Source organism: Peromyscus eremicus, chromosome 23 (genome assembly GCF_949786415.1).
Source record: "Peromyscus eremicus chromosome 23, PerEre_H2_v1, whole genome shotgun sequence".
In the NCBI taxonomy this organism is placed as follows: domain Eukaryota; kingdom Metazoa; phylum Chordata; class Mammalia; order Rodentia; family Cricetidae; genus Peromyscus; species Peromyscus eremicus.
The window spans coordinates 14,027,559-14,055,257 of record NC_081438.1 but is presented as its reverse complement, the minus strand read 5'-3'; the positions used below and the strand labels follow the sequence as shown (position 1 = coordinate 14,055,257).

The following is a 27,699-nucleotide window of genomic DNA, read 5'->3' as shown; positions in this document are numbered from 1 at the left end:
GCAGCAGCGGCGGCGTCGGCCGAGTGGCGGGATGGCGGGCGCCGCGAGCGAGTCGCGCTTCGCGGGGCTGTCGCTGATGCAGCTGCACGAGCTGCTGGAGGACGACGCGCAGCTCGGCGACATGGTCCGGGGCATGGAGGAGGTGAGCGCCTCGGGACCCGGCGCGCTGGGGCGGCCGGCCGGGCGGGCGGGCGGGGGTGGGGTGGGGGGTGCTGGGACGGCGAGAGTGGGGCCCTGAAGCGAGGATTGGGGGGCACTGAGGGCCCCTAGGCCGGCTTGAGACGGGGATCGGAGCCTAGAACCGGGACACTGCGGGGGTCTTGGGGGCCCGGGCTGGGGCCCGTGAGAGGCAGTGAGGGCGCTGAGATTGGGTGGGTAGCTGGGGAGGGAGGAGGGAGGGAGGGAGGGAGGGGACAGCGGTTGAGTCTCCCCAAGGACTCGAGGGGGACCAAGGCAGGTAGATCCGGCACGGGTTTTGGGAACGCTTTGAGGGGAAGGGTTGGAAAAGTCGGAGGGGCCCTGGAGCCGGTTCCTGCGGGCGGGATCTGGGGCTCGCCCGAGTGGACGGACGGCTCCTAGAGGGGCGTGTGGGGAGCAAGAGATCTGGAGCCGAGTTGAGGATGGGATTCTGAGAGAGGTCCTCGGGAGTTCAGAGGCCCCAGGCCGCAGACAGCCAGGCTGGAGGTGGGCAGGGACCCCGGGCTCCCGGGCTCCCCAAGTGCCCCTTCCCGTGAGAGCGGCCTTAGCAGAGTTGGCTCCGGAGTTCCCTCCTTCGCTTGTTCTGTGAACCGTCTGTGGGCGGCAAGAGGATCCCTTTCCCCAGGCATTCCGGCCTTCTGGGAAAGAAGGGATGAGGGGAGTTGTAGCATGGCCGGCTGTGCCCCCACAGTTGTCTGCCCACCTCTTTGGGTTCCTGTTCTGGCAGCAGTAAATGGGGGGGGGGGCTGGGAGCTAACTGCTGACCCCCCCCCCCCCCCCTTCTTCCCTAGTCCACGGCCTGCCCAGCCTCTGGAAGGCATGTGCCCGCCCATGTTTCTGGTTATCTTCCTCCACACCTCGCCCGCCCGTGGTTTGCCCTGAGGAGTGACTGACTTCACCCTTGCTAGTACTTCCCTTTTCCCTTCTCTCCCGACTGGTCCTGACTCTGATGCGCCGAGCCTGGGGCTGTCTGATCCAGCTCTCCCTGGCCCACCTCCCTCCTTTGTCTGGGAAGTCTGAGCTTCCCTATGCCCGCAGTGCCTAGTTTTTCCTCCTGCCAGAAGCTGGTGTAAAGGGGCTTTTGGCTGGCTTTCCGAAGAGGGATTGTTGAGCACCCAGCCAGCCCCCTTCCAAGGGGGCTTGTAAGAAGGTTGTACATTCAGAATCCCTGGAAAACGCTCAACAGATCATTGTCTGCCTCGACAGAGGGGCCACTGTAGTACGATGGTATCAGTCTTTCCATTAATACGCCCCTTGTATTCATGGGCTTTGCAGCTTGGCTCTTAGAACGTTGCTTGGAGATGCAATTTACCCAGTTTGTGGTATCCGTGTGGCACTTTCCATTTCAGAGAATTAAGAGACAAAATCCATCCTTCTTGACTGAATGAGAATTCCGTGTCTGCACAAGAAAGGACAATCCTGTCTCCGCTTCTCTGCAGTTCCTGGGAGACGTTTTTTTTGTTGGCTGTTGGCAGAGTGTCTTTCTAGTTTAATAATAAAATGATAGGTATGCTTTTCAGTATGTGACCCTGCCGGCAAGCTGCTGCTTTGCCGTGTGTGACTGACTATTCTGTTTCAGTCAGAACAGCTACTGGAACTCTGTAGGTGGGACATTTAATAAAACAAACTGCTATTTAGTGGAGGGATCGGTGGGGGGTGAGTCAAATAGCCTGGCGGTGGGTGACTCTGGCTTCCCATGTGTCCTCTCCCTAGAAATCTGGAGATTGTTTTTTTTGTTGTTGTTGTGATTCGGTTTTTTTAGACAGGGTCTCTCTGTGTAACAGCCCTGGCTGTCCTGGAACTTGCTTTGTAGACCAGGCTGGCCTCAGTCTCACAGAGATCCACGTGCTTCTGCCTCCTGAGTGCTGGGATTAAAAAGGCGTGTGCCCTCCTCACACCCAGCTGAAACCTGGAGATTGTAATAGGAGGAGAAAGGCAAATTAATCTGGCAGGATTTTTAAATTTCTTAGTGAAAGTGTCCTTCTTACCATAGTACCCTATGGAAATACTGAGGACCGACGGACCCCACCTGAGTAGACCACGTAGTGTTGTTAGCAGTAATGTTTGTGAAGGTGTCATGATTTGAAAACAAGGAAACGACTCGAAAACCAAAATACCTGGTTCGCAAACCTAGTTATTCCCCTCACTTGACAGTGCCATGAATTTGTTATTTTGGCATGGGTTCAAGCGAATATTCTGTGAACCATCCACTCCTGACCAAGTGGAGTGTTTATGATAAAGTGTTAAGGAGCATTCCGGCTTTGGTATCGCAGACTGTGGACTGGACCTGGCTGCTCTCGAGCTGTGTGATTGTAGGCAGATCCCAGCACCTCTCTGAACATCTCCGGGGAAGGACAGCATGATGATAAGGGTCAGGTGCGATGTGACTTTGAAACACCTAACACAGCTTATGGTTAGTGTCCGGCACTCCATAACAGTCGTTGCTGGAACCGGAGCCCTGTTGGTAAGGTACCTGCTGTGGACACACGGGCCTGCATTCGATCTCCAGAACCCATGTAAAAAGCCAGGGATGCTGCTGGGGAGACAGCTCCCTGGGGTACACCAGCCAGCCAGTCTAGCCGAATGGGTGAACTGCAGGCCTGTGAGGGACTCTGATAAAACAAGGTGGACTGCCCCTGAGGAGTCAAGGTCCACCCGAGGTGGGAACACCTGAGAGGTTTTCCTCTGGCCTCCACACTCTGTGTGCATGTTGCCCTGTGTACGTATGCACATGTGTGTATGTGTACACACACACACAGTCAACACCTGGGGTTCTCTTTTTGAAAGAAGAATTGCTATCACCCCAACAGATGAATAGGGTCTCATTTTAAAAATTTTAAGGTAAATTTAGACTTGCCAGTAGCCTAGGAAACATTTTACCTTTTTTACAGTCGAAAGGGTGGTATGACTCAGTGGCCCTAGGAAGCCTCGGGGAGTGGACTGGCCGTAAGCTGAAATGAAGACTCTCTCTCTCTCTTTAAACTGGCAGAAGGAAGTGTTTTAAATTGTAGAGTCAGGCTTCTCCCAGCCTGAGGGGATATTTTGTGGCTGCTGTAAAGTGTGGCTTGTCAAGACATTCACTTTAGGATTAACTGCAGTGGGCATTGTGTTGGCTTACACTACTTTAATTGCAGTGTGTGAGTTTTAGCGCAGCTCCGGACATTGAAATGATGTCGTGCTGTAGGCGCTCCGGGCCCTGTGTGTTTTCCCTTTTACTGTCTTCCTGTCCATTATGCTGCTCCCTAAATGCAGACATCGTTAGTGGGCCTTCTCATCTTTTGGGGGAAAAAAAAATGTGCTTGTGTGGGCGAGACAGGGTCTTCCTACATAGCCCTGGCTGTCCTGGAACTCACTCTGTAGACCAGGCAGGCTCATAGATCCACCTGCCTCTGCCTCCCAAGTGGCTGGGATTAAAGGTGTGTGCAATCACACCTGGCTGAATTTTTTTTTTTTTTTTTTAACGTACAAATGGATGTTGATGTCCAAGTGGGGGTGAGAGAACAACTTTGAGGAGTATGCTCTTCCCTTCCTCCGTGGGATGGAGGAGTTGAACTCGGGCTTGAACAACAAGGGCCTTTGCCACCTAAACCAGTGGTTCTCAACCTGTGGGTCATGATCCCTCTGGAGGTTGAATGATGACCAAGGGTCATGCCGAAGACTATGGGAAAACAGATATTTACAGTTCATAACAGTAGCAAAATTACAGTCAGGAAGTATCAGTGAAAATCATTTTATGGTTGGGGGTCACCACAACATGAGGAACCGTATTAAAGAGTCACAGGGTTAGGAAGGTTGAGAACCACTGCCCTAAACCATCTTACTGGCTTTCTTTCTTTCTTGAACTTATTTTTGCATGGCAGTGGAATGTGCCTTTATCTGTCCACATGAACCCTGCTGACTGGCAAGGCACTCCCATAAAAGGAACGGTTGCTTGGGGGATTAGGCAAGCACACGGGACCTCTTGGGTCACTTCTCCCTGTGTCTTCTAAGGAAATGCTGCCTGATCTACACCAGCTAACCGTCTCACAGAGGATTCAAATTCCTCAGCTTTGTTCCTGTGGGAATGAAAGTGTCAGCACACAGAAATGCTGGGCGTCTGAAAAGACAGTGTTTTGTGGAAAGTAAAGAACTCTGGTCTGGAAGAAGCCGCTTCCTTGAGTCTGTTGGGCCGTGATTTGTGTGTGACAGCAGCTACTGCCCCAGTATAATGGCTCATTGAAATGGAACGCTAACCCGGGACTCCTTGGGAACACACAGACTGAATCATTGCTGGTGGGCCCTGGTTTTTTTAGAAACCGAGATTTGAGCTTGCTGAGGTTATACAGTGGTCTCGTTCTGTAGCCCCGGCTGTCCTGGACTGACTATATCAGCCTGGCTGGCCTCAAACTCAGAGATCCTCCTGGGGGCTGGAATTAAAGGTGTGGACCATCACGTCTGGCTTTTTTAAATAGCAGTGGTATAGTTTTATGGCAAGATGATAGGTAAGAGTACATGACTGGGTGACTGCCTTTAAGTTACTTCAAGTCCGTGCGCTTCAGTTTTCTCGACTTTTAAGGAGAGTGGTGGTGCCCGCCTTTAGGGTTGTTGACCTAGAGGGAGTGTTCCCTAGAGGCCACCCCCCTTTCTTAGTCAGAGCTTTTCTGAATTGGTGGATTGAAGCTTGTGGATTGTCACAAATTTGAGACCAGATTGGACTCCAGTGTAAGGAAACTATCCCCCCCCCCCAAAAAAAAAGAAAGAGACCAGGGTCTGAGTTCTACCAGCTTGATACCTCTTGTTCCCTGAGCATCCACTTCCTCGTAGAGCTCTCCCTGCTCCCTCAGTCACAGACATGTTCCTTGTCCCTTAGCCTCCTCATTGGCGTCATCTGGAGCATTTGATACCCATTTTATAAGCTGGCCGCTTCCCTGTGGCCCCGTTCCACACTGGCGCCAGCGTAATGCCTGACAAAAGGGTGTCCCCATCAGTGCCACCGTGAGCAGTGGCTTGGCTTCAGGGATTGAGTAGACCAGCCCGGAGTGAGTGCAGGAGGGCTCCTGTAGGTGGGAAGGGAGAAATGATACCTGTTGGAATGTGGGGCTCCAACAGGGCACCCCCAGGGCAGGAGGAAGTGTGTGCTGCTCTGGAGCTCCCCAGAACCATCTCCCTGAGGTTCTGACCTCAGCCTGCCTTGAGTGCTTGGAAATCAAAGGGACTGTAAGGTTTGAATGACTGCTAGGTAATTAGTGTGTCGTCAGAAGCAAAGAGGTGCCATGGACTAGCTGGGAGAAGAGCCCGGAATTCAGTGACCCCATTTTGACATCCTCTCACTGTGCTTCTGTCTGACTGACCTGAAGAAGGACTAGCCGCACTGAACTTGATCTGCGGTGGCTGTGCCCCTGAGCTGAGGAAGGCCAGCTGTGTTGTTCATGGGGCCCTGACTGTGGTATTTGTAGTGGACGTTGCCATGGGGATTCATGCCCAGCACGGTGCAAGGTTATCTACAAAGACTCGGCAGTACTGGCGCCCGTAACACGCTGAGACTAGAGTTGTATTTGGCTGTTTCCCCCTTGGCCATCACCTGGAAGAACTGTCTTCACTGGCAGGACAGAGGCGGAGACGAGGCTCCCTGTGGGACTTCTTGAAGGAGAATGGAATTCCAGATGTGGTGCACTTGGCTTTGTTATCTCCGGGTTGTATGACTAACTCTCACTAAGCAACCTCAGTTGGCCTGGAACTCGCTGTGAGGACTGAAGGGCTCTAGCAGGCCTGACTATAGCCAACATGTCGCCAACAGGTTTTTGCCTTTCACTATTCTCTCCCATTCCCTCTTCCTTGCTAAATCGTTAGATTACATTCTTTTTGTTTGTTTTTACCAAGACAGGGTTTCTCTGTGTACCCCAGGCTGTCCACTCTGTAGACCAGGCTGGCTTCGAACTCACAGAGATCCGCCTGCCTCTGCCTCCCGAGTGCTGGGATTAAAGGCATGTGCCTCCACTGCCCGGCTAGATTCCTAAAGCCAGCCTCCAAGGTCCATTCCCTTATTTGGCCACTTCCTCCTGAGGTTTACCACCAAGGCCCAGCATCAAAAGCCCCCTTTGACTCCCCTATTTAGCATGCCCATTAAACTTAACATACCCTAATTAGCTTAAACACCTCATCCTAACGGGGGGGGGGGGGGTGTTTCCCCTTTTTCCTTTATCAACTGCCAAGTCTCCTCTATCCAGAGGCAGTCCATTGTCCCTCCGGACACATATCCCTTCCTCTTCTCCCTCACCCCTCTCTTCCCCTCTCCCTCGTTCCTCTTCCCTTCTCCCTTGTCCTGTCTCCTGTCTTTGTCTCTTATTCCCTGCCCTTTGCCCCTCTGGGCAGATACATCTCCTTTGTGCTGAGAACTTGGTCTTGTGCCGACTTGACGGTCCTTTTGTAAGCCAGTCTGGTCCCAAACTCACCTCCCTGCCTCTGCCTCCCGAGTGCTGGGATTAGAGGTGTGCACCACCTCCCTACTGTTTCTTTCTTTCTTAGAATCTTGGACGTTTCATTTGGGTGTGTGCCTGTGGGGAGGTCAGAGGACAGCTCGAGGGTTGGTTCTTTCTACCCATAGCTCCCAGCAATTGAAGTCCTGTTGTTGTCTTGTTTACATGCTCAGCCATCTGGCTGGCCACCTAATTCTTTGAAATGAAAGCTTTTGTTATCTCCAAGGGTTAACGAATGGCCAGCGTGGTGGAGGACACAGCGGGTGCCAGTTAATGTCTGCCTACAGACAGCCGGTTTCATTCCTGTGGCCCTAGCTGAGTTCAAGGAGGTTTATTCATTTACTCAGCCTTTATGGGGAACCTGTTGTGTGCTCCTCTGGGGATGTGAAACCAGTAAAGCCACAGCATCCTTTTTCTTTTTTTGTGGGGCCGAGGATAGAGCCCAGTGCCTTCCATATTCGAGCCAGGTGCTCCCCCATCAAACTGGACCCTCAGCCCCGGATTTTCATCCTTTAGCATCATGCTAGTGTACATGGAGCTAAATCCACAAGAAGTACTGTAACTTAACAATGTGCCCTAGGCAGGGGAGACCCAGGAAGCCTTTGGGGCATGGGGGAAGGTCAGCAGAGAGTGCTTCCTGGAGGAGACAGGGACTCACAGCTGGAATTCAGAGGTTGAGGTAGAGTTAACCCGGTAATAAGGGAGTGGGCTCTAGGGCCTGGGGGTGAACAGCAGGAACTAAGACTGAGGAGACGATGCACAGTGATAGACTAACATGGCTGGAGGGACCAGTGCTGGGCTGAGGGAGGCAGGCGGCACCAGATGGCCTCACAGGCCACCAGGGTAAGGAGCTTGGCCTGATCCTCTAGAGAGCCACTACAGGATTTAAGCCAGGGAGTGTTGTGGTTGGCTGCCCTTGACATTTATGTAGATGATTCTGGTGTGCATGTGGAAGTGTGGGGGGTGGACTAGAGGGGATAAGATTAGGAAGCATGGAGATCAGTTAGGAGGCTGAAAGATAAAATTGAACCTTGAGCATCCAAAACAGTGGGCCCCAGGGCCAGAGACTGCACCCCCACACCCCCAGCAGAGCTCGCTGGGTCTTGTTTTTCCCGGATGGAGTAACAGTGAAGTGTGTGTGTGTGTGTGTGTGTGTGTGTGTGTGTGTCTCGGTCACACATTATAGAGGGATGTAGTAGAAAGCTAACAGATCCATACGTGTTTGTGTTAAGCAGGAAAAGAGATGGTATAAGTTATAAAAACTACGAAAATGGGAAAGGCAACCTTATGTGTGTATGTGTGTGTTTGCTTTTTGGTGGTGGCAGGGAGGATGATAGCATCTTGCTATGTAGCTCAGGCTGGCCTCAAACTGGTGCCCTTCCTGCCTTGGTGTCAGGAGTTCTAGGACTACAGGTGTGTAGCTACCATGTGTGGTAGGAAGGGTAGGAGATTAAGACAAGATTTGGGGCGGAAGCAAACTTTGGGGCAAGTTTCCCAAATACTAGCTTCGCCACTGTTCCTGTGGTGGCAGTATCAACCGTAGTACCCTAACACGGACGTCATGCCGTCTGCCTGTCACCCAGCTATGGAAGCTCAGGTAGGGGTATGAGTTAAGGCTAGACAGGGTGACGGAGTTGAGACCTTTTATTTAACAAAAGATAGGGAGCATTTGATGGTGTGCATTTAATCCCCAGCTTCCGATATACAGAGTGTGGAGAGTCTGTGCTCCTAGCACTTGGGAGCTGGAGACAGGAGGAGCAGGCATTCAAGACCAAATCAGCTGTAAAGGGGGATTGCTGCCAGCCTGGGACAAGAACGGGAAGAAAGGCATCCCATTTAGTAATCCCGAGGATTAAACAAGATAGACTGTATGAGCTAGCATGGTACCTGATGGAAATAAGACAGTAAATTGAAGGGCCTTTCTGTAGTTACACAGGAGTGTGGGGCCATTTGAGCTGACAGACATTCCCCTCCAGGCATTGTTTCCCAGAGTCTTAATTCTTGGTGGTGATTACACAGCCCTCAGCAAATAGAGTTGGGGAAATGGTGGTTAATGGGCTGGAGAGAGACTGCTTTGTTTCCTTCTAGCCAGGGTGTGGCGAGTGGGATGGGAGACCCCTTAGGGGGTTAGGAGAATGTGAGGTGAAGTTCTGGAGGCTGTGCACCTGTGTACAGTATTCTAATTGTCTGATTGTAGTAGACTCCGGGTCCCGGGGGCCTACTGTGGGATAAATGACATCTGCTGCTACCGCCCGAGGGCCCTGGGATCTCAGTGGCAGCACAGAGTTAGTTGTGAGGTGTCTCTAATGAATTCTGTGGCATGGAGGAAGGCCACGTGAGTTTTGGACTCTGTTTCAGGAGGGAAGTAGCTTGTGTTTGTTCTTTCTGACAGGTCAGGGCACACCTTCAAGGAAAAGCTCTCTCTCCTGTCACCGTATGGGTCCAGGGATTGGAGTTGAGGCCATCAGGCTGGCTGGCCAAGTCATCCTACCTGTCCCCAAAGCATGATTTTCAGTGGCTACTTGACATCTTATGTCTTTGTCCTAATTTGTGTATTTCGGGATGTTCAGGTGGCTCTCTTCCCCCATCATACATTTTGTAATTAGCATCTTTGAATCTGTTAAGTGGCATTTAGCTTTTTTTTTTCTTTACAATGGGTTAGTATTGGGACTTTGGTGATGGCTTGCTTGTTAAGATCACTTACTGCAGAGGACCTGGGCTTTAAGTCATTGAGGGTGTGACCCCAAAGGGACTTGTGGGACCCTGGCTCTTCCCTGTTCTTCTGCTTCCTGGCCTTGAGGTGAATAGTTTTTTGTGTTGCCGAGTGTGTCTGGGTGTTGTGTCCTGTGTCTGTCGCCATCTGGTCCCCTCTACCAGAGGCCTGAGGCAGTGTGTCAGCCCTGCTGGGGACTAGAACCACACAAGTGTGAGCAGCTAAAACAAAGCACCCCTTTATAAGCTGATTAACTCAGGGGTTTTGTTATAGTGATGGGAAGTCAGGAGTCAGGACGGCTTAGGCATCTGGTTCTCTATATGAAATAACTAGATTTCTGTTGAGAAACTTAAATAGAGTAATCTAGAGAGCAGTAGTTTCTCTTTTGACTTTTTAACTACCCACAAAAGGAGGGGAATGACCAAACACCTGATTAAAATAGGATTTTCTCATTTATACTGAAGTGAGCATGAGTAATCAAAGTCAGGAGAGTAAAGTTTATTAAACGGAATTGAGAGTCAGGGTTAGAAAGGTCATGTCAAGATACATAGTAAAGAGAAGAGCAGAGTCATCAAAACACAGTCTTACTTGGCATAAACCCAGGGTCCCCCAGGATCCTAAGCTAACCCCACACAAATCTCTTGAAGTTGTGGGTAAGAGGAAATGGGAAAGAAAGCCGAGGCCATGAGAAACCTGGGTGCTTTGGTGGTGGTCCTGAACAGGAACCACTAACAGGTTCCGGACGAGCAGTGGCATTCCCTCTTAGTCCCAGCGACTGGAGAGGTCGAGAGGAGGGTCACTTGAGCCTATGTGTTTAAGAGCACTCTGGGTAAGACAGGTAAGACCTGTCCCCCACAAAGGGGAAAAGGAAATTAAAAAGTTGGGGGTTAGAAACTTTAGTAGCTGAAGTTTTTGAAGGGTGGACAGGGGAGAGGAGAGTCTTCATTTCTAAATTACCACAGAAGTAGCCCGGTTGTGGTAGCACACGCCTTTAACCCCAGCACTCAGGAGGCAGAGCCAGGCGGATCTCTGTGAGTTCAAAACCAGCCTGGTCTACAGAGTGAGATCCAGGACAGCCAGGGCTACACAGAGAAACCCTGTCTTGAAAATCAACAAACAAACTTAACAAGATCACCACAGAAGCTGTAGATGGAGACCTTTCCACTTCATTAAGTGCTCCCCCCAATTCTCCGTCTGTCTTTGCCGTCAGCAAAAGTGGCTGGCAGGCCATGAGGTGGTTCCATGGGTAACAGCGGTTGGCAACGTGAGTTTGATTCCCAGGGCCCACATGGTGCAAACGAAGTCCCAGAAATTGTGTGCGTATCTCAGCTCGTGCATATCCCCCGGCATGTCTCACGCCCCTGTGATGTGCCTGTCTTTCCATTCACAATTCTACTTGCTCACCCTTGTGTGTGCACTTAAAAGTTTGTAAGAGGGACTGTGCCAGGCCTGGTAACATGTGCCTGTCATCCTAACCACTTAGGAGGCTGATGTTAGGATATTGCATGCCGGGGCCCTGCCCGGGCCAAGGTGGCCCCTCGGGTGAGGGAAACATGCCGGGCAGATGCAGCAGTGGGCTGTGGCGAGTGGACAGTCCCTCACACCCCAGGCACTGCATCCACGAGGAGAGAGTTCATTTGAAAGAAAGATAGAGAAAGATAGAAAGAAAGATGATGGGGGAGAGAGGGGTCGAGGGTGCACACCTTGTGGGAATGGGGGGAGAGAGAGAGAGAGAGAGAGAGAGAGAGAGAGAGAGCGCACGTGCGAGCACGGTGGAGGAGCAGTTTCCGTTTTTTAAAGGGACTTTACATCAGGATGCTGGGTGAGTCCCCAAGGACTGGGTCGGAATACTACCATTCCCGGTTCCCCACGTGCAGTATCCTAACAGCTGATGGGGGAGATCATTGGAGCTCAGAGGTTAAAGACCAGCAGTGCAGTGACACCTCATTCAGGACAAATAAATAAATACAGCCAGATGTGGTGGTGCACGCCTTTAATCCCACTGCTTGAGAGGCAGAGGCAGGAGGACCCCTATGAGTTCGAGGCCAGCCTGGTCTACATAGTGAGTCCCAGGACAGCCAGGGTTATGTAGAGAGAGACCTGTCTCCAAAAACCTACATGATAAGAAGTGTGACACCCTTCACCCTCCTCTGGTGAGCCTGGCCATTCTGCTGCTCGCTCGCTTGCTCTCTGAGCAGCCACATGCTAACCAAGGGCCAGACCTCCATCCTGCCTTATCTGCTTAGTGATTGCAGCACTCTCCAGCTGGTGAGCTGTGAGTGGAAGGGGGAGGGCTGCTGCTGTGAAGACCAAGCCGGGTGCCTTAGAAAGCGTTGGTCCAGAGTCTTCCACCAGGAAAAAAACACAACAGACAGAACCTCACCTCACCGGTGAACGAGGTTGGAACTAGACCAGGAGCAAATCAAAGAACCCCCAGGTTCCGCTCTCATGGCGTTTGTCTAGTGCCTGGGTTTTCACTCAGTGGAAGGATGTGGCCATGTGAAAAGAAGTTGGAGGAGCTGGAGAGATACATCGCTCTGTGGTCAAGAGCACTCGTTTCTCTACAAGAGGACCTGGGTTCAGTTCCAAACGCTCACATGACAGCTCACAGCCATCTGTAACTCTAGTTCCAGGGGATCCAGTGCCCTCTCATGGCCTCTGTGGGTACTAGGCATGCACACGGTGCACAGACATACAAAATAAATCTTTCCAAAAGGCTAGAGGGAGAGAGAAAGTGGAGCCTTTTATGAGGAGACCTTGGGAGCGAGGGAGATGGTTCAGGGTAAGGTGTGTGAACGTCTGTGTTCCCTCCCCAGAAGCCATGTGTACAAAGCCAAACTCCCACAAGCATGGCATGTAACGGGCTGTGCACTTGTAATCCCAGTGCTGGTCAGGCAGAGATGGGAAGATTCCTGGGGCACACTGGCCAGCCTGTGAGAAACCTTGTCTAAAAGTAAGCCAGTCAAGTGGATGGCCCCTGAAGAATGAACTCCTAACATGTGTCTGGCTTCCACACACTTGTGCATACACACATGCACCTGCTTACACACACAGACCTTTGTCTTTTTTTTTTTTTTTGTATTTTATTTTCCGGAGCTGAGGATGGAACCCAGGGCCTTGCGCTTGCTAGGCAAGTGCTCTACCACTGAGCTAAATCCCCAACCCCCAGACCTTTGTCTTAAGTGAAAAGGGGGGGCACATTCCTGCCTATAAAATGGTTAGCCAGTGCACACCTGTTCTCCCAACACTCCTGAGGCAGTGGAAGGGAGGATCATGAGTGTGAGGCCAGCCTGGACTAGTTAGTGAGAGCTGTCTCAGAGAAAACAAAACAGTTGAGATGTTTATCATGAGGGTGCTTTAACCAAACCTGCCTAGTTAACTAACGGCTAACTGGTTCTGATTATGTACAGAATTCCCAGACTTAGCAGAAGTTGAAGTTGGGATTCAGTGGTCTGGATATCTCTCTCTCTCTCTCTCTCTCTCTCTCTCTCTCTCTCTCTCTCTCTCTCTCTCTCACACACACACACACACACACACACACACACACACACGATTTTCGGGACACCAGGGACAGGGACAAGGGCAGTTGGCATTGTGATCAGTGTGGGTGTTCCATCCTGCCTTCCCATCGCCCTCCTTCCTTCCTGCTTTCGCCCAAGGTTGGCGTTACCACGAAGCAGGTGGCTGTAGTCGGTGACATTTCAAAGTGGGTACCAGCTCTCAGAGCCACCAAACCCTGTCCTGTTTCCCTGCTCCTCACACCATATCCAAGTAATTCCAAGTTGCAAGAACTTGCTTTTTTTTTTTTGTTCGACACAGAGTTTCTTTGTGTAGTTTTGGTGCCTGTCCTGGATCTCGCTTTGTAGCCCAGGCTGGCCTCAAACTCACAGAGATCCACCTGGCTCTGCCTCCCGAGTGTTGGGATTAAAGGCGTGTGCCACCACCGACACCCCCCCCCCCCCCAGCCTGAGCTTGCTTATTTTTATCTGAATAATAGGAAATAAGTCTTCTAGGAAACGTTAAGCCCCGGTTTGTCATCCTGCCAGAGCAAGGACCCTGGCAAACTGTGTGTCCCAGAGTCAGTTTTATTTCTTCTCTGGGACTGGTCCCATTATTTTCAAGCCTGGACATTTGCATTTCTGTGAGCTTTTGTTCAAGTCGATGGCATCCTGATCTTTAGCCACATGGGATGGAACTGAGTTTAGAGGTCATTACCTGCTCCTTTCTGAGAAAGCAGCTTCCATCCCAACAAGAAGGCATTCGACAGCTTCACTTTTTTTTTTTTTTTTGGGTTTTTGTTTTTCGAGACAGGGTTTCTCTGTGTAGCTTTGCACCTTTCCTGGATCTCACTCTGTAGCCCAGGCTGGCCTCGAACTCAAAGAGATTCTCCTGGCTCTGCCTCCCGAGTGCTGGGATTAAAGGCGTGCGCCACCACTGCCCAGGAAGCCTTGGTTCTCAGCCGAGTTGGTGGAGCTTTTGATAAGCAGCTGGCGAGCTCCTTCCTGAGTGGGCTGTCGTCTTGGAGATGGTTTCACTCAGCCCCCGGGACAGTTGTATTTTAGGACAGTTTCATAATGTTCTGCAGCTCTGCACTGAGTTTCTGTACAGTCAGATCTTCCCTCTTGTCACGGTGTCAAGCAGCCTGACTCTGCAACTGTTCCGTTCTTCTCAGGAAAGCGAAGGGAGATCTGAATTGAAATAGGCCGCATCAGACTGCTCTAGCAGACCTGTGGGGGACTCCCCTGTAGGCTCGGATCACAGGCCTCTGGAAACCCAAAGTCAGTTGGGGACTGGCATCTGTCTTTCTGAATGGGAGATGAATTTGAACTTTCTAATAACCACAGGGTCAGCAAGATGTCTCAGAGGGTAAAGGTGACTGTCTCCAAGTCTTAGGACCACCTGAGTTTGATGATAGAATGGGAGAACCAGCTCGTACAAGTTGTCTTCTGATTTCCCTCACGCACACACACACACTATGTCATATAAAAACAATAGGCCGGGCGGTGGTGGCACACACCTTTAATCTCAGCACTCGGGAGGCAGAGTCAGGCGGATCTCTGTGAGTTCGAGGCCAGCCTGGTCTACAGAGCGAGATCCAGGACAGGCACCAAAACTACACAGAGAAACCCTGTCTCAATAATAACAACAACAACAACCACCACCACCACCACCACCACCACCTAGTGTGGCTGGAGAGATGACTGAGGTTCAGAACGCGCACAGCTCCTGCACCAGCACTCACTCGTACGTACCACACACAGACACCCGTGAACACACACAGTTACAAAGAGCCCCACAACGGGAAGCCTGTGACCTGGTGATTGGCGTTGAGAAGATGGGTGAGATAGGTCACGTGCGGCCTGGGAAAGCAGCTGCAGTTAGCCTGCAGAGCACTGCCCTCGGGACCAGGCCACCGTTGCTCTGCTGCTGGGTCGCAGGCCTGCAGTGTTTAAGGACTCAGTGCAGTCTCGACCCTTTGCTGTGAATGGTAGAGTGGAGCAGAAGCTAAGGTTTGCTCTTCGTCATTATGTCGCAGAGAGCTTCACACTGATCAGAAGTGTCAAAGGTCAGACGAACGTGGTCACCTGGCGATGACCTCACTAACTGGACAGTTTAGGGTGTTAGGCGGATGCTCACCTCCTCCTACAAGTTGGTTTCCTCTGTTTGGCTTTTGTTTTTTCTGGTCTTTTGAGACAAAAAGTCTCACACTGTAGTCAAGCAATCCTCCTGCCTTAGCCTCTGAGTGCTGGGATGACAGGCATAAGCCGCCAGGCTTGTTTCAAAAGTTGTCGTCAAAGGGTGATAGGGAAGGGAAATACCACGTTGTTCCTGTGTCAGTTGTTTCTCACGTGACCAAGGGAGGCAGGAAGCTCTGCAGAGGTCAGCCACCACGTGCAGGTGATGGCTGGTGTTGAAGAAGTAGTGTCAGTTGTAGGGAGTGATTGTGGCATCGTAGTCAGGGTGACAGAATTGCTCAGCGTGGTTCCCGAGTGCCAGGATTAAAGGCGTGCGCCCCCATACCGGCACACACCACACTTTCAGGGGTGAATGACAGGGTGCTGCTTTAAGATGCTTTAAAAGTGAAGGGTGGTGACCCAGTGTGAATGGGTCCTCCAGTGTGGATGGGTCCTCCAGTGTGGATGGGTCCTCCAGTGTGGGCAACACTCTGCTTCAGTGTCTAGCCCTTTACACGAACCTGGAATAGGTTTGCACGTGGCTGCGTCATTCTCTGTGGCTGCTTTGTGTGTGGAAATAAAAAAGTTAGACTCGAGTAGGCGAGAATTCCAGGTGGCTGTTAGAACTTGGAAGTGGAGGGTAGTGAACTCAGGTCTCCATTGGTTCCTGGCCAAACCACGCAGAAAACACACTTAGCCAAAACCCTCCACAGCATCCCAGCAGGGCACAGAACCCGACTAGAAGTTAGCACATACGGAAGTGTGTGGCCACCGTGAAGTTTTCAGTCAGTTCCTAGAGCTCCATGTCACGTCTGCTTGGTTTCCCCTCCGCCGTCCAGGCTTTCACTCGGGCACGGTGCCGTTGGACAAGACCCATCCCGGGACTGGGCCAGTGCCCAGCTAGCGGAGCCTCTGCACAAGACGGTTTTGACCACGAGACTGGAGGTCTGGGCTGCTTCCAGATCATCGTCTGCTCGATGTGCGTCCTGTGTGTTTCTTGAACGAACGAGGGGACGAACTCATGACCAGTTACTGAGTTGGAGCATGATGAGCAATTGCTTGTGGTTTTTAAAATACACCTTTAGTAAAAATAGAGTTACACACTTTCCCTCCCTTCCTTCCTCCCTCCAGTCCTTCCTGTGCTGACCTCCTCTGCTGGACAGCTCTTCTTTTTAGTTAGTATTGTTGCGTACATGTGTCTGTGCGCCTTTCTGTTCTGTGTGCGGCGGCTTCAGCGCTGACCACTGTGTAAGGCGGCCAGTCAGAGTGCCCATCCTTGTAGGAGGCTGCTCCTCCTCCCCCAACAGTCATTATTTGCCTAGTGCTTTGTTTAGGGCCGGGACCCCCTGAAGCTTCTGGTTTTTTAAGTAAATGGGTAAATTACAGTGGCCTCAGGGCTGTCATGGTAACCCGGCTTTCACATGCCCATCGAGCCTTGCAAGTGGGGAGGGTTGACCATCAGCTGGCAGGCGTTCACCAAGCCACCCCGTGTCTCGTGTGCTGGGGTCTGTCTTGGCAATCGCCATCATAATCTTACTCTTTTCCCTTTATTTCTAGCTGTGGCAAACCAGGGTGACAGGCAGTCCCTAACATTAATCTATAATGCCACCCAAACTGTAGACAGTTAAAGACTATACCCTTCAGAGGAGCTGGTGGCTGTGTGTGTGTGTGTGTGTGTGTGTGTGTGTGTGTGTGTGTGTGTAGCTGTAGCTGTAGCTGTGTGCGCGCACACATGATACACGGGTGTGGTTCTGTGTTTTTAGTTTTGTTCTTTAAGACAGGGTCGGTCTCTGTAGCTCTGTAGCTCAGGCTGGCCTTGAACTTGCAGCTGTCCTCCTGTATCTGGAGTGTTGGGATCACACAAGGAGCACCACACAGGGCATGTCGTGCTCTGAAGGGGCTGAGTGTCCTCATCAGACAGGTGACTGAGCTCGTATGGCCTCACCGCATAGGGAAAGCAGGCTTCTGGGCAGACACGGGCACACTGGATGGAGGGGTTCCTGGTGGGAAAAGGGAGTGCTGATTGCTCTCTGGGGACGAGCTTGGGAGGGAGGACAGCATGAGGGAGAGCCTGGGTGACCTGCTGTCTCTCTTGTGAGAGAAGCGCCCACCCTTCTTCCATCTTAGAGGCATAGTCCAGTCAGTTGACTTGGAGGAGCAGCGGGAACCAGGGTGCACCTGGGGGACGAGATGCCAGCCCTGTGGCCTCAAAACAGGAATGTGTGTGGCACAGTCCGGGGGCCAGGAGCCTGGCATGGTGTGTGCCTGTGGTCCCTGAGGGTCTAGAAGAACCCAGGAGAACGCCGGTCTTCGTCTTTCACTTCTTGTGGGGGCCAGCTCCCTGGGTTGTGGCCACAGTTCTGTCACTCGGAGGCCGCAGAGCGCGTTGAGGGTGAGGGTCTGGTTTGGGGTGGGGCCCGCTCAGTTTAGATAAAGGCGGCTCAGAGCCATTGCCAGGCCTGGCAGAGGTGTGGGCAGGACAGTGGGGACCTAGGAGTCGTGTGAACGAATCTAGTGGGAAGTGTCCTGTCTGCCAGGGGTGGGGCTTCGGTTTACTGCCCAGTGACATGTTTGCTTGTTCAGTACAGCCAGGCTGCACACCTGTGCATACACTATCCACAGAGTGGTCAGAGGTGACCCAGCCGGGTCCCAGTGCTCACTGGACTTGCATCATCTCACGGACTTCCAGGACTGTTAAGAATTTTCCAACTAGACCGTGGTGGCGCACGCCTTTAATCCCAGTGCCTGGGAGGCAGAGCCAGGTGGATCTCTTGAGTTCGAGGCCAGCCTGGTCTACAGAGTGAGTTCCAGGACAGGCACCAAAACTACACAGAGAACCCTGTGTGGAAAAACGAAATACAGAGACTTTCCATTCATTTGTTCGTGTTTGCTCATGTGGCTCAGCAGTGCCGATTGGGTTGTCATGCTGAGGTCATCCTGTGTGTAAAGCGGGAGTCAGGGACTGCCTGCCAGGAGTAGTTTTCCATGAAAAAGACAGCTTGGAAACGGGACAGACTCGCCTGCCTTAGCATTTAGGAAGACATGGTTATAATTACAGACGAGGGAGCCAAGCCCTGGTCGGCTTGGGTCAGAACTTCATGTTGAGAAGTAGCTGGTTTGGACAGTGTCCACTGGAAACTCGGCCTTTGACCTGGCCCTAGCCAGCAGGGCTTCAGGGAGTCTCGTGTCTCTGTCCCTGTCTGTGTCCCATCTGTAAGCGTGGCGCGGGCACAGGGAGCTTACATCTGTCTGCCGCTTTTGTTTTGTTTTGTTTTGTTCTTGTTTTTTTTTTTTTTTCGAGACAGGGTTTCTCTGTGTAGCTTTGCACCTTTCCTGGATCTCACTTTGTAGTTCCAACCTGGAACTACTTGAACTCAACAGAGATCCGCCTGCCTCTGCCTCCCGAGTGCTGGGATTAAAGGTGTGCGCCATCACCCCCGGCTCTGTTTGCTTCTTGCTGGGTTTATTTTCTAATGGGTCTCTTCATTTCAGTCAATGTCATTTTTGGTGTGTTGTGTGTGCCTGCGTGTGTGTGCGTGCACGTGCACTGACGGAGGCCAACAATCAGCACTGGGGTTTGCACTCTCTCCCCTTATCCTTTGAGACTAGGTTTCTTTGAACCTGAGCTCACCCACTGGCTGGCCTGGCTGGCCTGTGAGCTCCAGGCTCTGCCAGCTTCTCACCTCAGCACTGGAGTTACAGCCCGAGACACACGTGGCTCCTGCATGGGCTGGGATCTGAACCCGGTCCTTGGGCTCTTTACCTGTGGGCTCTCTCCAGCTGCCCCTCCCCCCTTCATCTTTAAAGGGGGGCCCTTTATTTCCCCAGGGGGTCTGCCTTCTGTCTGCACTAACATCAGAAAGGTGGGGCTTTGTTTGTGTTTGTTTTTATTGTAAGGAAATGACTTGTTTCTCTGTTAAAATAAATCAAGTGATTAAAAAAAAAATCAAGTGGTAGTTCAAATTAGAAGGCATGAAAGTAAACTGATTCCACCAGGCCGGGGCGGCCATGTTAACTAACTCTGGGCAGCTGGCCTAGACAGCCTTCCTCAAGCTCAGGGGCAGAAGTAGCCATGCAAATAGGCCCTGATCAATGTCACGCACCAATCATTTTCCCGTAGGAGGAGAGGGAAGGCGAAGTGAAACTGAGAACATTTACAGAAATGGTCCTTCACCACAGAGAAATGGTTTCCTGAAAAGATTTCTTTATGGTTAAGAAGAAGGATGGCCGTGGGAAAAGATCAAGGGCTCCGCCCACTGCCCGTCTCAGTCGGCGGGACACATGCCGTCGGAGGACAAGGGTGTGAACAAATTGGATTCTTTTTAAGCCTGACATCTGCTAAAGTGGACATCCCTCTGTGTTCTCAGATCCGTTACTGGGCCAGGGTGGCCCTGCTGAACTTCCCTGGCCCCTCCATCCGGCCCAGCCCCCGTCTCTGCCAAAGTTACAAAAGCTAGGAAAAGAAGGTCCGCCTGGCCAGGGCATTCCTGACCCTTGTCCTTGCTGCCCTTGTCCTCTGGAGGTTGGGGATGTTCTCGGGGTGGCCACTTAAGATTTGCCCTTACTTGTTCACATAAAAGCCATCAGCTGGCCCAAAGGGTATAAAAATACAGCGGTTTAACAGCTGGCTGCCGGCGGTGGGCGTTGGTTTGGCTGTCTTTATTGGTGGGTGGCTCCTGTCAGGTTGCCTTGTTTTTAGCACAGGCTTCCTTGTGTTTCCTCCCAGGACTTTGTGCTGTGTAGGGCAAGTGGTCCTGACTGTACCCTGTGGGAACAAGACATTTTTGTATTTGCATTTCCTAGCGAAACTAAAGTGCTGTGTCTCAGTTTAGCCGCATGGTGGGATCCCCTGAGAGTTTGGGAAAGTGTCTTTGCCTGGGCCCCTCCAGACATGGGCTGGTAGTGGTCGGTGTGGATTTAGGGTGTGTGTAGCTTAACGCGTGCGAGGCGGGTGCTCTGCTGCCGAGCTGTGCCCCAGCCAGCCCATGGGCACAGGGCTTTTCAACACCCCCCTTCAGGGGCATTCCGATTGGCACCCGCTGTGTGAGCTGCATTTAAGGACGCCGACGAGGCAAGTACTTGAGTGCCACCTTTCCCACGCCCGCCTCACGACCCTGCGTCCACTGGGTGGCTTCTGCTAAGAACTTCTAGGGACATTCTGCTGTGGAAACTACCCACAGTGTGTGACCCCACGTGCCCCAGATAGGCTTAGACTCAAGTGACATTCTTAGAGAGCTCAGCGGGCGCACAGAGCTGTTGAGCACAATGCCCTGCATCCCTTGACAACGGCTCACTTTTTCCTACTCCATATTTTGTTACCCTGTGCATTGTTTGTCGGTAGCGATGGAACCCAGGGCCTTGCACACGATTAACCAGCAAGCAGATGGATGGTTTCTGGTTTGTTTGTGAGGGGGGGGTGTGTACTGGTGGATCAGCAGATTTCACTGGGTGGTCCCTGCGTCCTGGGGTCTGTTGTGCCAAGCACCATCTAGTAGCTTGGGTTTTGATGGACGTGACAGACGGTGAAGAAAGAGAGCCATTTCTTACTGCAGAAAGAGTGCAGTGGCGGGGGATGACTGTGAGTTTGGGACAGTCGGAAGCCTCTGAGCAAGAGTGTGAAGAACAGGCCAGCTCCAGGGCCTGCTCTCAGCCAACAGGGAAGGGGCAGGAGTGGCCTTACAGAGAGGGTGGAAGACTCGCTTCCATTGATGTCGCTTTCCTGAGAGTTCTGTCCTCCTGAGTTTTCTCTGCCTACCTTAGGCCTGGAAGAGGGTGGCTTTTCAGCAAATGCTTATGGATCAAAGAATTCCAGTGTCAGTATTGGCGTGGACATGCCGCATGACGGTGGTGGGTCATGGTGTCTCCATCTCGGTACTTGGGAAGCTGAGGCAGGACGATTGTGAGTGTGTGACCAGCCTGGCCTACACAGTGAGACCCTGTCTCAAAAACAAAAAACAAAACAAAACAAACAAAAACCCCCAAGACTAATAGTACAGAGCTCCAGGCCTGGGAGCCATGTCCTGGTACTCACCTTGGCCTTGAACATGCCCCTGCCTCTCATAAGGCAACACAGGGTGGGGGTGGGGCAGGAGGGGCCCACAGCAGTTTGTTTGCTTATGACCAAGCTTGATTTGGGCGGAACCATAGATTCAAATGTTAGACGTAAGACAGAGCTCCTGTGTCCCTTATCTCATCCCCCAGTGGTAGATTCTGGCAAAGTTCTAACACATTACATTCTGACAGCCAGGGTATTGACCCTGGTCCCAACAGGATACAGAATGGAGACATCTGCCACCAATCAGAGGTGGTCTGCTCACAGCCCTCTGCCTCTTCACAAACCCCACACCTCTCCGTTTTGGTATCTGAGACTACTGGATGTGTAGAATCATGGGATACATGGCCCTTCAGGGTTGGATTTTTTCACTCCTTGTGATTCCCTGGGTTTTTATTCGGGTTGTTCCAAGTATGAGTGTCCTCTCCCTTTTCATTGCCGAATAGTATTCCATGGTATGGATGTGTCAAAGCTGACTGCTTCAAGTTTTAGATTATTTTGAACAAATCTTCTGGGAAATTCAAGTGCAGAAGTTGTGTGTGTGTGTGTGTGTGTGTGTGTGTGTGTGTGTGTGTGTGTGTACACAAGCTTTTGTTTCTCTGGATGAATTCCCAGAAGTACAGTTTCTGGGTCAAATGATATTTCCATGTTTAGTTTCATAAGAAGTGCCAGAGTGGATGGACACGGTTTATTTTTGTTGGTTCTTCCCAACAGCTTAACAATGGAAGGAAAGACTCATGTGGCCATCAGTCCACGGAGCCCATAGAGAGCTCGGGGTGCCTCTAGGGTAGATGGGGCCCAGGAGCCCTACCTGCCTCCCAGGGGCCCTCCTTAAAATACCGCTTTCCCTTGCCGGGCTCTCCCTGCTTGCTTAAGCAGCAGAGAGAGAAAGGTGTCCCTGCCACCAGCCTTGGGGTGCTGCAAGCTCTTGTTTTACAGTGTTGAGATGGGGGAGGGGTGTCAAGTGGCTTTGGGACTGGGGTCCTCTCCGATTTCGGAGGACTGTGGTCTTTAGGGCCTGTGGTCCTAGCTGAACAAGTGTATAGGGATCAGGTACCCAATATTCAAGGGCTTTTCCTTTGTTCTGGGAGTTCCTGTCTCTGCTGTGTGTGTACCGTGTGTGAGCGTGAGTGTGCTGTGCAATCCCACCCTGTACCTGGTGGAGGCGGGGGAGCAGAGGACTATATACAGAATGCAGAGAGGAAGGAAGTTTAGCAAAAATAGCCTGGGTGGGGTGGCAGACGATTTTCACGGGAAAACCGATGGCTGGGTGGGGTTGAAGAGCCACTGGAAGAGGTGTAGACGTGTCGCCTTGGTGAGGGGGTGAACTTAAAATGCAGAAAGTGAGGTAGCAGTGGGCAGGCTGGGGAGTGGAAACATGTCACGAGTGAGGAAATAGTCTTTGAACAGACTGTGGCCAAGCTTTGTCCTTAACCCCTCACAGCCTCCTACCCCAAGGTCTACACAGCCAGCTTTCGGTATCTGTCAGCCAGATAGCCTTGAGTCAGTGAGGAGAGGCCTGATCGGCAGGCACAGTCACCCTTTCCCCATGGGTTGGATTTGCTAATGGAATGACCCAGGAGTGGGGCTGCTGGGCGTGGGAAACATGGGAGAAGCGGTCACTGTAAACATAATTCTCTCTCTGCCCGGCTGGGCTCCTTTGATCTGAGGCTGATGAAGCATACGTTGGCATCCTGCCAGCTTAGACCCCTCTGATACAAGTGGCCCTGATTTCCTCTGCAGCAGCAGGAGCTGGCCCTGGACAGTCCTGCCTGCGCCGTCACAGCTGTTGAGTTCCGCCAGCACAGCAGCAGCTGTGCAGAATTGAAGTCAGTGCAGCCATGGACGCCAGAGTCCTGCACTGAACCGTTGGGAGGGAAGCGGGCCTTGCCCTTTGTGACTGGGGGGAGCGCCCACAAGAAGGCGGAGGGGCAGGAGTCTCTGCGTGGAGCCATCTGGGAGAGAGCAGGGCGGGGCAGGGGGGGGCTTTGGGAGGGGGGCACCTAGCACTTGCCCATGAACTAAGCTCTGTGGGTCTCACCAGCCTGTGTGTTTCTTGCAGACGCAGACTGTTCAGCTTAACAAAGAGATGACACTGGCTAGCAACCGGAGCCTGGCAGAGGCAAACCTTTTGTACCAGCCCCAACTGGATGCTCAGAAAGCTCGCCTGACCCAAAAATACCAGGAACTCCAGGTTCTCTTTGAGGCCTATCAGATAAAGAAGACCAAGCTAGGTAACTCCTCAGGCAAGCTTTTGAGACTAAAGAGTTGAAGGAAGGCTACATAGTTCAAGCGATAACCCTGCCAGGAAAATGACCTGAAAAACTGGAGGCCACGACAAAGACTCGGCTGTAAAAAGCAGTGGTGTGTGTATAAACCACACTGCCGTTTGTTCAGGGCCGAGACACTTTCTAAATTGAAGACTGCACCCGCTCCAGGTATTGGAGGAGAAAAGGCAGCCTTCTGAGTCCTGGTGGTCAGAAGCGTGCGGTTCTAGACGGCCAGAGAGCCCTACCACTGCAGTGTTGTGCTGAGATGTCACGGCGAGTCTCACGTTTGTGCAGAGACGAGGGACTGAGTGAGTGCGTGCGTGCGTGCGTGCGTGCGTGCGTGTGTGCGCGCGTGCGAGCGCATGCACGCGCACGCGCTCAAAAGGTAGAACCTTGCTGCTTCTAACTCCCAAGTGTTGGAATTGCGGGTGTAAATCAGCAACCTCAGCACTTCTTACAGGTTCATGGGGCGTTAGATTAAGAAACCTCGGGGAGGCCAGGCATGGTAGCGCACACCTTTAATCCCAGCACTTGGGAGACAGAGGCAGGTGGATCTCTGTGAGTTTGAGGACAACCTGGTCTACAGAGTTGATTTCCAGGACAGCCTGGGATATACAGAGAGGCCCTATCTCAAAAAAACAAACAAAAAAAGGAAATATTGTCTGGACTGGAGAGGTGGCTCAAGGGTTAAGAATATTTGCTGCTCTTCTTCCAAGTTTGGTTCCCAGAACCTACAGCAGGCAACCGAACAATTTCCTGTAACTCCAGCTCCAGGAGATTCAGTGTCTTCTACTGGTACCAGCACATACATGTAGACACACATGCAGGTATACACACACAAGCGTTAAAACGCCTGGTGTGGTGGCCACACCTTTAATCCCAGTACTCAGGAGGCAGAGCCCGGCGGATCTCTGTGAGTTTGAGGCCAGGCTGGTCTACAGAGTGAGTTCCAGGAAAGGCGCAAAGCTACACAGAGAAACCCTGTCTCGGGAGAAAAAAAAAAAAAAAAATCAGAGGCAGATAGATCTCTGAGTTCTAGGCCAGTCAGGGCTACTTAATGAGACCCTGTTTCAAAAATGAAAACCAAAATCACCTTCTTTTGTGAAGTTTAATGGTGGCTGCTGTTTGTTCTAGTTCCTTCTGTCTCTGTAACATCAGTAAAGTTACCAGCACCCTCCCAGAACGGAAGGGAAATTGAGAAGACTAGAAATACCCAATGCTGGTCTGGGACACCATCTTGGAAGAGCCTTATGGCCTGGCCTTCTGAACACACAGTACAGTCTGTGACTCGTCGGGACACCTGGGCACGACCTGTGGAAGGGGATGCCATGTCCATGAGAGGGCCAGCACAGACACTGGGCTTTTGTTTGTTTGGTTTTTGTTTTGGTATAAGCATTAAGTTGAAGAATAGTCTTAAGTGTCCATCTGCAGAGTGAGTGCTGGGGCGTGGTGTTTACGCAGTGGAATGGCAGCTTTGAAAAGAAGTGAATCTCAGATACATCTAGATTCTAGACTGTGGGCAGGGAGATGATGCTGAGTTGAGGCAAAGAGCCAGAGCACACTCTGGCTGCAGAGCCAGGACAGCCTTGTCTGCTGCAGAGGCCAGCCCTGAAAGCGGAAGGGAGAGTGGACATGATGGAGCCTTCGGGGAGGTCTCTTCTGGCCTGACCTGGTGGGGGAAGTACTCGGGTTTTATTCATGTGGTGTGTGTGTGTTTTTTAAGATTGATTTTTATGTAGGTGTCTGTGTGATTGTATGCTACCTGACGTGGGTGCTAGGAACTGAACCCAGGTCCTCCGGAGGAGCAGGAAGTGCTCTTAACTCCGCCTTCTCTCCAGCCCCTCCTACGTTTTTTAATCTAAGACCTAAGGCCTGAGTGTGTGCTAGATTAAGGTATCAGTCAAAAATGGGACCTGATTAGAGAAAAAGTAGGAGATGCTCCTTTGAATGGTGACAAAGGCCCGCCGCTGTAGGAGGAGGACTTCAAGGTTCAGGCCACCTGGCCAGTTTAGTGAGATTGTATCTTACCACATAAGTGGGTGGGATGCAGATGGAGGGCAGTGGCAGACTGCCCGCCTTTTGCACGTGAAACCCTTGTTTAACCCTTAGTGCTGGCGAAAGCCCGATGATTAGTGTTGTAGTCACATGGGAAGTGGCCGGTTCCTGGACAGATGCTGCCCTGCCCTGCCTCCTGGAACCTGTTCCTTGCAGTCCCTCTGGTGTATTTGAGGCTTTACTTTCAGATCCTGGAAAGTCTGCTCCTGTTGCCTTTCTAGTTAAAATGACTTTCTCGGTGGTGCATGCCTTTAATCCCAGCACTCTGGAGGCAGGCTGATCTCTGAGTTTTAGGGCAGCCAGGGCTACACACACAAACTGTGTCTCAAACAACAAAACAAACACTTTCTCTAACAAGGAAACTGAAAGCATCCTCATGGAATGCCCTGCCTCATGCCATCGTATTTTTTTTTTTTTTTTTTTTTTTTTTTTTGCTTTCCCAGATAAACAGTCAAACAGTGCTTCCTTGGAGACTCTGTTAGCACTTCTTCAAGCAGAAGGGGCCAAGATTGAGGAAGACACTGAGGTAAGGCTGGACGACCTTGTGGGAATACCTCAGGCCGCATTTCTGGGTCACCTTGTCCAGTCAGTGGACCTGTTTCCTTCAGGACATGGGAACCCCACACCTCCACTGCCAACAGGTGGCACTTCCCAAGCACACGGGGTTGAGGGCAAGTGGGGATATTGGCCTCTGGCTAGAGAACGTGCGAGGCAGGGGTCCAGAGGGCAAGGAGGCAGGTCAGCGCTGACCCAGAGGAGGGTGTGCATGATGCCCTGCCAGTCTGAGGTGCCCGTGGCTGAGAGGCGTCTGCTGTGGTCAGTGAGTCAGCAGGTCGCTGCAGAGCCTTTCAGACATGGCTGGCTGAATACATGGCCAGAGCCCTGTCAGGGAGGAAGTGAGTCAGGGCTGGCGCAGGCTGCCCAGGTCAGGCTATGCTGGTCTGACTAACCGTTAGGCTTTGGTGGGCCCTGATAGCCACAGGCAGGGTTCTCTGCTGTTGACCTGTTCAGGGGGAGTCATTTGGTCAGGTGCAGCCAGGTGGAAACCAGAGGGCAGAGCCTGGGCAGGGACGTCTCTGGAGGAGAGAGAGCCCGTGGCTCAGGACTGTGGCCTTGTAGGGCAAGGCCCTGCCCGTCCTGCCATCTGTCTCGATTCTGGAGGGTGGCCAACAGCAGGACCACCCACCTCATCCTTCTGTGACTCTGCTTGGTGATGGCTCCTGCCAGCATCGCCCAGGCCCACCTCCAGGGTGTGCTGCTCTGAGCCCATGGCAGAAGACAGGCATTGAGGCATATTCTCGGACGGGGTGCTGCAGGGAACAGAGAACCCTTCCCATTGCCTGGACTGTGAGGGGAGCTTGCTTCCTAACAGTTGGCTGACCTGTCTCCTAACCAGGTTTCTCCTGCTTCTTGTAGAACATGGCAGAGAAGTTTCTGGATGGAGAGCTGCCTCTGGATGCTTTCATCGATGTCTACCAGAGCAAGCGGAAGCTGGCGCACATGCGACGTGTGAAAGTGGAAAAGCTCCAGGAGCTGGTGCTGAAGGGACAGAGACTCCCACAGGCTGGGGCCCCAGTTCCACCCAGGGTGCCCGAGCCATCCACTGCCACCCCCCTGCCCTATCCCCCTCTGGAGGCCACCGGGCTCCCTTCTGTCGTGCCGCGGCGCATCCCCCCGCCTCCACCCCCGGTGCCTGCAGGACACATAGCCACCCCGTTCACGGCTGCCGTGGGCTCAGGACAGGCTTCTCCATACCCAGGATTACAGTGCCCACCTCTGCCCCCCAGGGTGGGCCTCCCCTCTCAGCAAGGATTCTCGGCACAGCTGGTGTCACCGTACCCGCCAGCCCTGCCCCAGAGACCCCCTCCACGGCTGGCTCCACACCAGCCAGGCTTCATCCTCCAGTGAGCTCCGGGGTCTCTACTTCCTGCAAGACACCCTTTGCCTGCCGTGCCAAGCTCCGCGAACGGAGGCTGGAGTCCAGCATCTGGGCCAGTGGCGTGGGTGCCCTGGGCCAGTGTATCCATCTGATTTCAGAACTGTAGGTCCGTGGTAAGTAAGAGAACGAGTTTTGTGGACCAAGGGAGTTGTGTCTGTGCCCGGCCACAGGCCCGTTCATCACACCAGTCTGTGCTCCGGGTGTGATTTCTAAGTATCTAGTGTTGATGGACTTGTGCATTTGGGAAGATAAACCTCTCCCCTCCGATTTAGAATCATGGCCCTCCTGTTGCAGCTTTATTTAATAAGCATGGTTAGTGATATCTGTTTTATTTTCAAGTCT

The 27,699-nt window shown here is 52.2% G+C and overlaps 1 protein-coding gene across 1 annotated transcript; it reads left to right on the top strand.

Annotated features, from left to right (window-relative positions):
* Vps37b (VPS37B subunit of ESCRT-I) lies at nt 1-27,631 on the top strand. The gene is made up of 4 exons (XM_059249049.1): nt 1-142; nt 23,156-23,327; nt 25,862-25,944; nt 26,835-27,631. The coding sequence occupies exons 1-4, from the start codon at nt 32-34 to the stop codon at nt 27,324-27,326; spliced, it is 858 nt and encodes a 285-aa protein (XP_059105032.1). The 5' UTR covers nt 1-31; the 3' UTR covers nt 27,327-27,631.
* Nucleotides 27,632-27,699: the final 68 nt, after the last annotated feature.

Coding starts and splice junctions, on each gene's coding strand:
- Vps37b (XM_059249049.1), top strand. CDS start 32: ATGGCGGGCGCCGCGAGCGAGTCGCGCTTCGCGGGGCTGTCGCTGATG. Junction 143..23,155: donor TGGTCCGGGGCATGGAGGAG/GTGAGCGCCTCG, acceptor TGTTTCTTGCAG/ACGCAGACTGTTCAGCTTAA. Junction 25,945..26,834: donor AGATTGAGGAAGACACTGAG/GTAAGGCTGGAC, acceptor TGCTTCTTGTAG/AACATGGCAGAGAAGTTTCT.